At 41.4% G+C, this 11,087-nt stretch overlaps 1 protein-coding gene across 2 annotated transcripts; it reads right to left on the bottom strand.

The window, feature by feature from the left end:
- Positions 1 to 2,650: 2,650 nt before the first annotated feature.
- Positions 2,651 to 9,116, bottom strand: nkx6-1 (NK6 homeobox 1). 2 transcript variants are annotated; one of them, XM_033021605.1, is made up of 4 exons: positions 9,015 to 9,116; positions 5,763 to 6,514; positions 4,977 to 5,149; positions 2,651 to 3,540 (listed from the first exon to the last, which is right to left on the bottom strand). In XM_033021605.1, the coding sequence occupies exons 2-4, from the start codon at positions 6,361 to 6,363 to the stop codon at positions 3,298 to 3,300; spliced, it is 1,017 nt and encodes a 338-aa protein (XP_032877496.1). In that variant the 5' UTR covers positions 6,364 to 6,514; positions 9,015 to 9,116; the 3' UTR covers positions 2,651 to 3,297. The 2 variants fall into 2 exon arrangements, with proteins under 2 accessions (XP_032877496.1, XP_032877488.1); XM_033021597.1 differs by lacking the exon at positions 9,015 to 9,116 and having other exon boundaries at positions 5,763 to 6,848.
- Positions 9,117 to 11,087: the final 1,971 nt, after the last annotated feature.

Genomic DNA, 11,087 nt, shown 5'->3' with positions numbered 1-11,087 from the left:
TCCACTCCTTCCACACAGGCAGCAGAGTTGGAAAATCAAAAGTATCTTGCAAACCATCGCTTATTAAAATAGGACGTTTTGAAGTTACGTCAGAGATAGTTCGATACATTGTATTGCCCGCGTGGTGACATCACGCAAAGGATTTTGCCAGAAAATAAATTTTATTTATGCCTTAATTTCATTGCATACAAATTAAGTGACTTAAAACAGGAAATACTGAACGACTTCAGAATTTTCGCTCTGCCCAACTGTTTAAACAAAAATCAAAAGCAACTGGAAACCAAATAAGCAAGCCAGGGCGTGATATTTTGCTTTGAGGTAATTTTAGCCACTTATAAAACGAAATTCGTTCTCAACATTCTTTACATCTAAATGATAAAAAAAATAACGACGTCCCCAGAAATAGTAAGTATTATTCCTGGGCAGAAACAAAAAGCTGGTGCCTCACGCTTTCAGTTGAGAATTAATCCTATACAGCAATCGAACAAGACATTTCTCAAAGATACCAGGAATTGCAGGTGTTGATTTACTAATAAAAACACAGCGAGCTAGGCAGCATCTCTGGGGGACATGGCTAGGTAACGTTTAGGATCTGGACCCTTCTTCAGACATTCCTTCGAACATCCCGCCAGAGAACCGATAGTATCACACCATTAATACTGAAATGCATCTAAAGCAACAGCGCGAAATTAAGTAGAACTTTACAACGCATAACAAGAGCAGCCAACGTAATTGGTACATTTTTTCACATTGAAGATCAAATAGACTGGTACCAACTAATCATTGATATATAAATGTCTAGGCGCACAGGTAAATCTAGATCAAATTTGCACAGGGGCGCAGAATGAAATTGGTTACACCACATGTTTCAATCATCCTTCCATTGACGTTTACTTTGTAACAAATTATTGTTGATTTCTGCGGGTGAAATTTGCGAGAATCGGTACATCTGGGGGATAACATACTGTCACAGCTTACTTTCACTGTTTACATCATTCTGTTGTTATTATGGTTTGTTATCCCACTAAAAGAAAAAGACACAACGTGCTGGTGCAGTAACTCAGCGGGTCAGGCACGCTGAGTTACTCAAACACGTTATGTATTTTTGTCGTGTAAAACCGCATCCGCAGTTCTTTCTTTCTACTTGTTATCCCACTGTTGGGGTGTCTCGCGGACATTTATTTCGTATGTGTCCTGGATGCTCTTTCCCCGCCGACCCAATTGAGAAAAAAAGATTCAACTGCATCTCTGGAACGGGACTCTTTATCAAGAATTACTGCTGCGAGTATTGCAGTCCTGGGATGGTTTCTACCTGCGCCAGCTGTTGTCCTCTGACCCATCATGTGATCCCACCCCCCCCCCCCCCCCCCCCCCATCCCTTGAGATTCTATGCTGTTTTTGATTAGGCCTTCCCCCCCCCCCCCCTTTGTAGCAAACAATATCGTACTTTAAAAAAATAGACAATGCACTAAAGCAATTAATTGTCAAAGTGGATTGGATCGTTTTGGCTAGACTTCGAGATGATGCAACCAACATACTACACCTTTTGTACTTCCTTCGCCGTATTAAACTCTGACCTGAACACCAGTTCAGATTTACAAGTTTTGTTAATTCGCCTCCCTGTCTGTAGAGCTACATTAAAACCAAGTTCCCACCCCTTTTTAAAAAACGCATGCCGGTCGGTTTTAATTCACCATGCAATTGATACAAGAGTCCTCCACACAAACAGTATTTTTCTTCTCCGAGGACCGCAGTGTCATGAATGGGTGTCTGCAATTGCCTCCGATATTCCCTTTAAAGCTACACGCCATTTCAACTCACGGCCTGAGTACAAAAGTGCTGTTAGTTCTCATGGTAATTGATCAGTTTACTGTGGCAAAGTAAAGGCGATATACTTAAAGAAGATGTCCCCGTGATGACGGTAAATGACAATGTAATTTCCCCCTAATCACTCTTGATGCCGCTTCGTTACAACTAAACAGCTTTCCAGTTTAATTCGGCGGATTCCTTCAAATCTGGAGCAGATGTCATTTCCCCCCGCAAATCTTTCACTTAAATATTTGAATTTCCGAATTAAACCGAAAGTGCCTCTTTATCCAGCTGCCCGAATTATATAAATCCAGCGCAATCAAGCGTGGAGGGCCCCAGACTGAATAATATGCTTACTTAACCAGAAAGGAACCGCTCAAAATGTTAATGACCCCCCCCCCACATACTTTGTTTTTAAGGTTCCGCACTTGAATTTTCAATCCCTAGAAATATCAGACGAGTTCCATCAGCCAAATCTCATAATGACACTTCAATTCAGTACAATAGGGTGTGATTTCATTAACTGTTACTTGGTGACTGAATTGAGATCCCTGGGTAAAAGTAGGGTGGATACGTTGTAAATTTAGTGCCTTTCGATGTGGAATTACACTGTTTTTTTTAAAGTATCCAAATTTCACGTCCAACGGAGGGAATAGAGGGTGCAAATCGTTGCGATTTCAGCACCGTTACTGGCGAGCTGCGAGCGTGCAGTTGGAGCAGACAGCAACTCCAAGGAAATAAATAGGCAACGGAGCAAGTGTTAATACCCCGGGCAAGGCAAAAAGGTCACAAAGCCCCAATTGTAAAGAGACTCTCCGAAAGCCGCCGGAACGTAAACTTATTCGAATTATAATATTTATTAAACGCTAACGAATTAAAAATATCTTACTTTTTTTTAATCCACAAACACAAATCCTGGCAACACTTGCATTCTGACTTCACAGGATTCCAAACACGAAAATCGAAACGAAATCTATACATTAAAAATTAAGCGCTAATTTAAACCGATATTTCCTTATACAAAATGTATTTTACACATAAATATTCACAGTTATTTTCTTCTGTTCGATATTTAATACATGAGTTATTTACAAGACGTGGAGCCCCGAATACTTCCCCTCTCCACCCCACAACTGACCGTCCCAGACCCTCACCTGAATATATTACTATACACCTATCTCGGTATAAAAACGTCCCGCCAACCAGAATGCTCGTTGGAGATCAAACGCGCCCTGTCCTTGTGATTAGAGCCATGGGAATTAGTGCTGGGGCTTCTAACAGATCTTCCCATAACTTATATAGACTATAAAAATATATACATCTCTGAAAATGTACAGAGAGAGTGGTGTAGATAGAGAGAGGGGGGAAGAGAGAGAAGGTGCGAGAGAGGGAGAGAGAGAGGGGGGAGAGGGGGGGGGGGGAAGTGAGAGAGAAAGGGGGTTTAGTGCTAAATTCGGTGGAATCAAGAATTATAAAGTCTTCCGCCTCTTATGAGCTATCGTTTTCACTCGTGTGGATGTGCAAAGTGGTGGGTTTGTGTTTCTTTAGCAACTGGGAGATCTTTTCATCGTCGGAATTGGGATCCAGCGGCTTGTTGTATTCATCGTCCTCGTCGTCGTTCTCCGAGGTGCCCTTTAATCTCTCAGTCTCCGAGTCCTGCTTCTTCTTGGCCGTGGCCATCTCTGCCGCGTGCTTCTTTCTCCACTTTGTCCGTCTGTTCTGGAACCAAACCTAAATGGAAAAGAAGACCAGTTCCCCGGATAGTCAGCGATTAAAGGAATGCATGGTTGAAACTATATAATAAAATAAAACTTTTTTTTTTTTAAATCACCCACCATTATTCGCTTTCACGCCTTGCTCATTGAAATCAGCCGGCAGGGAAAGCGGGCGCCTCCAGTAACACAACCCCTGTCAGAAATATTTACCACTTTCGCTTACATTCTAAGATTAAGGTCGGCAATTTTGACATCTGCGGTGAATGACGAGGGCTGAATTTACTCTGGTGTAATTTGAGAAACGAGAGGCAGAAGCCAGATGAAGTATCTTGCAGCCTCAAGCTGCCCGGCGTTGCATGGTTTTCGAATTTATCCTGTCACTTGTGTGTTGCTAAACACACAAACGCCCCCCTCCTCCTCTCGCTGAAGCGCCATCGTATTAATTCAACACCCACTTTGCAGAGTTTACATGTTTTAGTGTAGATTTAATCATGTAGCTGCATATGTAAATATGACATATTTAGTAATTGTATGTATGACTGGTTATGAATATTAGTCGCCCTCAATTCTCAGCCTCTTTGGTGGAACTATCTGCCACAAACTGTGTGTAGTTAGTGGGAGGAAAATGAAACACCGCACTGTTTAATCTTATTTCGCTATATACGCCTTAAAATAATAATTTATATCCCAGCGATAAACCACGCAGAGGAATTTGCCAATTATTTAACAGGGGATGGGTTAGAAATTGTATCATCATAAACGCACGGCCGTTTTCAATAAGCAAGCGTTTAGTCATGCTGTCGCTAACTTTAGTTTAAATGCTGGTATGAAGCAAACTCTTTCTCAAAAAATTAAATGTAAGTGGCAATGTTTGGGAACAAAAATACCGAGTGAAACGATTCCGCTACAAGTTCGCAAACAAATGATTTTGAATAAGATCAGCGGCGCATTTACAAAGCAGGCTTTTGATGCCGTGACGGCTGGCATGAAAAAGAAACGAAATCATTTGCCACTCAAGGAATAAAACACTGCACATTCCAGAAACGACTGGCAAAATTATATGTCTAAACTGAGCGAAAGTGACAGAGTATATATTAGCTGCTGGTTTTGCTATAATTTTTTTTAAATAATTTGTTATGGACCAATAGATACTAAATGAAGATATATCTATGCTTTTTAAACAGTCTGATGAATGGCCATTTGGTATTTGAAAAAATCAGTCCCTATCATCTCGTACATCGGAATGTGATGAGCGCTTAAATATATATATTTTTAATTTCCATATTTTAAGGGCATATTTTCCTAATCTATTAGGGTGCAGAGACTTTTTTAAATGCATTTCATTGCTCATTAAAATAAACGTTTTGACGCGTCAGTTAGAGATTTCTTAAACTTTACTGTATTTTAAGCCGGTACATGAGCACCATTTAAGGTTTGTCAAGACAATCTTACCTTGACTTGACTCTCCGTCATTCCTAGTGAATACGCCAATCTCGCCCTTTCAGGCCCAGCTAAATATTTAGTTTGTTCAAAAGTTTTTTCCAATGCAAATATTTGTTGCCCGGAGAATGTAGGCCTGGTGTGTTTCCTTTTTCCGTCTTTGTCAATCAGCATGGCGCCCTGATCTGAAATTAGATAGCACTGGAAATGTTAAAGAAGCAACATTATTTACGCGCTATTTATCGGTAAAATACAATGAAAATGATTGCAGCTACCACATGCAATAACAGAGGTTGAACTGAAATGTGATATGCTTGCATATGTAATAATGCCAAAATAGAAACACAAACGTGTTTTTGAGCAAAAGGTGGCGATTATACAAAACAACACTTATTTTGGGCATTCTTTACAAGGAGACACAAGGACATTTTTTTTTAATTCAATCGAATAGCTTGATGGTATATTTGAGGCAATAAATATGTTTAGGCAGTTTTAATTTGACAAGACATTAATTCTATGCTTAGCAATTGGATTTTTATCTAATCTAGAAAAGCTATTAGTTCGACCAGATAACGTGTCTGTTAAATTAACAGAAATATAACTGGAATATAAAGTTTGACTTCAATGGGAAATTAATTTGAATAAAAACGTTGTTGTTTGCAAAACTGCTTATTAGAATGAACGGAATGCAAATTAGAACGAAATCATTGAGAAATGATCGTCAAGTTGTCTAATAATATTAATAAGGTTTTCTAGATGACTGCAATAAAGAGAGGGGGCAGAAAAGAGAATACTTACGGGGTGAGCATCCCAGCCTGGCTTCCCTCCACGGCGGACTTTGCATTACTCCAGGCCAGAAGATGGGCGTCCTACCTGGCAAGTCTGCCAGCGGTTTAGGGTAACGGGCCACTGCTGCCGCCGCCGCTGCCGCTGCCGCCGCCGCCGGGCTGAAGTACATACCGGGTGGCGGGGGACTCAGGCTGGTGTTAAATCGCGGGATTCCCGAGAGCAAAGTAGAAGCGATCCCTCCTCCTCCTCCGCCGCCGCCGCCTCCTCCTGGAACTCCCCCGCCCATTAGCATCAGCGGACGGTTCAGGATGTCGTTGATACCGTGAGGAGTGGCGGAGGCCAGTTGCTGTGTCATGAAAGCGGGCAAGCTGGACGTGCACTTGAGCCCCGCCGCCGCCGCCGCCGCGGCGGTAGCTGCACTGATAATACCTGGTGGACTCGGGGAGGACGAAGTGGAGGAAACCCCGGCCCCCGTCCCACCTCCGGGCTGCATGGAGTAAGGGTACAAGGGATTCTTCATCTCAGTCATTGAGTGCAGGGCCGCTAACGGCGGGCTGCTTAGCACGAACGCGCTCTGCCGACTCCCGTCCATCTGCCCAACGGCTAACATTACCGAAAAGTGGTCAGATTCAGTTCCAACTTCTCACAAGAAAAAGGAAGAGGCAAGAGAGGAGAACAACGGCAGCTTTGCTTCACTTCTATTTCGCTCAGTCCTCCAAACAAAATGTCCAGATTCTTTTTCCTCTGATCCTGTTTTATACCTGGAAGGGGGAGGGGAGGGGTTAAATATTTGTGTTTTGTTCAAAAACAAAAAGGTCAACAGAATTATTAAAGCAACGGCAACTAGTGTTGGATTATGTCTTGCCCTGAGAATTTTGGATGCATGATTTTAGATTTTGTTTTTCAAAACGACGGGCTGTAAAGACTTATTGAGCTGTCGCCTTGCCGCCCCAGCATGAGGCAATAAAAGGCTCTCATCACTTCAGGCGCTTTCTAGCCGCGGTGTCTGCAGAGAAAGTGCAAAAAAACTTTCCGGCGGTCAATCAAAGTGGACGGGGCGAAGCAAGACACGCCTCGGCCGATTGGTCCAGATCGCCGTGACGCAACAAACGCTGGCCCAGTCACCCTCCCCCAATTGGCTGACGGACAATGCATATATTTGCATACATTTGCATATTCAAGTGACATCCACAAGCGGAATAAAGGTTTCAAACTACAATAGCATTTTACAGAAGGTCTAAAGTCAAAGAGAGCCTTTATTTGGACCTTGGAGAGAGAAAAAAAAAAAACATCTGCCAAAACATCTGACTTGGTTTGTTAAACTAATCCAAGGATTGAACTTTTTATAAGAATTGCATTGACGAGAGATATCCCCTTAAAAGCCGACTAACGGTGTTTACGTTAAGATTGTTAATTGGGTAACATGCGCTTTTCCAGGAGATATGCGAATTAAATTATTTTAACTAAACAAAAGGTAATTGCATGAAAATCACACACACTTGCGACAGATGCCGAACGCGTGTCAGGGTCCAACCAGTCATTGGTAAATGCTTCTGATAAGGTCAAATAATCTGTGAAGTTTATTTTAACATAATTACTGGAGTCAACACACCTGCTTTGAATTAACACTTGGTTCGTTTCAATCTTTCATTTTTATTTATCATTACTTCTACTGATTTTTCGAAATGAAATTAAATTTGATGCATAAAATCAGCCGTGAATTAATACAATGGTATTATATGCTTGGACTGACTTTTTCCTCCAAAAGCCCGTTTAGTCAGAAGCAGTCGTTTATAGAGAATTGTCAATACTCATTTTTTTCTCCTTTATGACAGCGGTGTGTCCAGCATGACAGCAGTGAAGTCGCCTTCCTACCCGTTACCGTTAGCAATGGAGTTTCCAGAATTACAAAGGGCAGCGTAAATGCTACTGTGATTAACTGCTGCTAATGCCATGTGAAATCTATGTCGATATTATCATTATTCGTTGGCTGTGGAACACAAATTGTGAAAATGAACTGAATATATTCATATCCCAGCCCCCTCCCAACTCACCCGAGGAACATCGACAGTTCAGTACAGGAGATCATTTATCGATTCTTTGAGATCGTTTGTTTTATCAATGACAATGGAATTGGTAAAGGATAAATCAGTACTTCCACTTGGTTAAGCAGAACAAACGCTATATACCGACAGACAAAACAAAATACATCACGTTTGGAACATTATGATTTACTTTTCACGGCCTTTTATACATTTTAAATGCAATTGGCGATCTATATTTTTTACTGGAAACCTACCACCATTCGGCGTTAGTGAAATCCTATTCAATGGATAATTAATACAATTCGGTTATGCATGCAATATGTTTGCTGTGAAGCCAATAGGTACGCGAAAAACACACTTTACGTAAACTTGTGAAGTTCTGGTAATTTATTTGCACGAAACTACTAAATAAATGTTCGCGCGTGTAAATATGATCTGCCCTGGTATTATTTGCCTTTCGCAAAATTCCAAGGGATTCTGGCGGGCAAATTTGGCGACTGACAACTCTTGTTTACGGAAGGGATTTCATTGCTTTATTTAAATAATGTCCTTTAAAACGAACTACACAATGTAGAAGAATATAGTCCACGTTCAACATAGCCCAGCAATCCCTCCATTATTTTATACACTTGTATTTCATAGATGCGTGCAGAAAAGATACCTTGTAGATGGAGACATTACTGCTATTTCATGCATAACACTTTGGCCCAGATTAAAACCAAACTAAGAAGAAGGGTTCCAATTCCGAAACATCACCCATTCCTTTTCTCCAGAGATGCTGCCTGGTCCGCTGAGTTACTCCAGCATTTTGTGTCTACCTTCGGTTTAAACCAATCTAAGAATCATGTAGGTAATATATATTTCCGAATAATATTTTGGCTGTTTTCATTGTTTCCGATGACAAAAGGATGAAATTTTACTACAATCGCATTTTTCTTAAGAGTGTTTCACTCATGTGCTTAATATGCAGCTATGATTTGAACCGAAACGTCTCACTTCTCAACTCGTGTCTTACACCCACGGTGGAGATTCTGGATCATGTCGTAGGGACTCTTATTTCAAAGACATTGAAATGAATTGTAGTCAGTGGTCCTGAACTATAGGACCACCGTAGTATCACAACACCCAGTTCCACACAGCAGACGTGCGCTTGAAATAAAGTAAAAACAAATTTCTGTATCGAAATAACTAAAACATCTAAAAGTTAGAAACCTACCATCATTCGGTTGTAACTCTTCAGAGGAAGAAGCTTCACGAAAGAAAAGAGGTGCGTGGAGTCATGTGAACTGCACACGTATACTGACTGCCACATGCAACAGCAATTCTTTGCAACAGCACGTCTCTGTGTGACTAATAGACTCGGTATTAAATTACTGTCACCTCTGGGAAATATTTGGTATGTGTGCCATGTTTCAATATAATGTACAAAAATCGAAGTGTCTTTGAAAAAAATCGAGAAAATGTGCTATTCAAACAGCACTGCTATTCAAATATTCAAGTATTTCAACTGGTTACTTTTATGTGTAGGATTTCTGTAGGTCCCTTGGACCCACTTCGCTGGTTCAGCGGCGCTGAGTCGCTCAGAGCGCGACACCTGCCGGAGAAACCCAACAGCGCAGCCCAGAGCGCATCAGACTCTTGCGAGGTCTTAAACCACCGTGTCCGTGCTAGATCCCGGAGCAACGAATAATGACACAATGTATGTTTTTTTTATACCATCAGTTGAGAGCCGGGAGATGTTGGGTTCTTTTGACTAGGTTTGAATTGAGAAACACTTGACAGTGGCTGGAATCTTGTTTAGTAGAAAATGCACCGGTTTTGGGGGGATAATTCTAAATTATCAATTGATATACTAACGGCCTCTATTTCGCCGAAATAATTTAATATGTGCCCCCTCCCTATTTTAAAATGTCGTAATGGTTTGCATCCACTTTGTGACAAATTCTTTGCAGCAGCGAGGTTTTGTCTCATTCGCGGATTCTGGTTGCATTGAAGTCTGTGAAAAGTTGTTATTTGTACCGAGCTGCATAACGTGGAACATAACAAGACAGAAAGCCAATAACATCACACCTCCCAACACAGAAAAAAAAAGGCTCATCTATTTCTGTGCGAGACGCAGACTCCTTGCAGTCGGAGGCGAAGTTTGCGGACTGGAGGTGTGTTTCCGCTAATGATCACTTAATTATTAACCGCAATAATCTGTTATTCACTGCTTGGAAAAGGGAACAGCCTTTAGTTTTCCTACTGGAGTCAATAAGGTCAGATCGGTCTGACGAGGAGTCTATTGCAACATTGTGACCAGGGAGCTAATCTGGAATCCGGATCGCTTAATCGATGTGGCGCCGCACAAATGCCAAGAGAAACAACAGCAACGAAATAAAGCAATTCAGCAAAGGTGCGAGCGGTAGCCAGGCAGGCAGCGAGTTAACGGGTTTGAAAATACGAGCAAGATTTTAAGATTTCTTGTTAATATTTATTTCCCCCCCTCTGACAGTTAGCGGCGCGTCTACGGAAGCGGAGAGGTAGCTAATCATTTAATCTCTTGCATTTTCTTACTATTTATATTACTTATTCATTACACCTGGAGACAGGGTGCCACAAGTGAAAAGCATATCTGGTTTTTTTTCAGGGAAACTACTTCACGTAGGCGGAGTATCTATCTCGCCGGTTTCATTATATGAACACCTGAAGATGTTGTATTCCGGAAATAATGCTGTTTTAAATGATTCTAATCTCTGCCTTCGTTTTGAGTGCAAGACGTTCGGAACAAGTGCGAATTAATGATCCAAAATATGTTCCTCCGACCTCCAGCCTTTGTATGTTTTTGCCCGCCGGCAGATGCACGGGAATACGGGCATCGCGATTCACACTGGGTTAAACGCTACTCTCTTTATTGCATTCAATTGTTTGGTTATATTGTCCAGGCTGTATTTACGTTCCATTGGTCTCTTTTAATGAATGCACTTTTAAGCGGCAGGCCGTTCTTTTTTAGAGCATGCAGTCCGTTTATGATCCACGGGAATGCACGAACTCCCCTCAATTTCAAAGCGTGGATTAAAATGTCTGTTATTTTTTACATTTCTAGATCTGTTCGCCAGATTCGCTCTCTCGATTTATGCTCTTTCGCGTAGCTTTGAAAATCTACCGTCCAAAGTTCGGAGCCACTGTATGTATAATCTTTTGACAGCACAATTAGGAATTTAAATTGCTATTATTAATTTAGTATGACTTTGCAGGAAAGAGAGACGAAGTTGTAACGGAGGTACACAAAAATGCTGGAGAAACTCAG

This window comes from Amblyraja radiata, chromosome 1 (genome assembly GCF_010909765.2).
Source record: "Amblyraja radiata isolate CabotCenter1 chromosome 1, sAmbRad1.1.pri, whole genome shotgun sequence".
Lineage (NCBI taxonomy): Eukaryota > Metazoa > Chordata > Chondrichthyes > Rajiformes > Rajidae > Amblyraja > Amblyraja radiata.
Note: the sequence above shows the minus strand (reverse complement) of the source record. Positions and strands in the feature narration are given on the sequence as shown.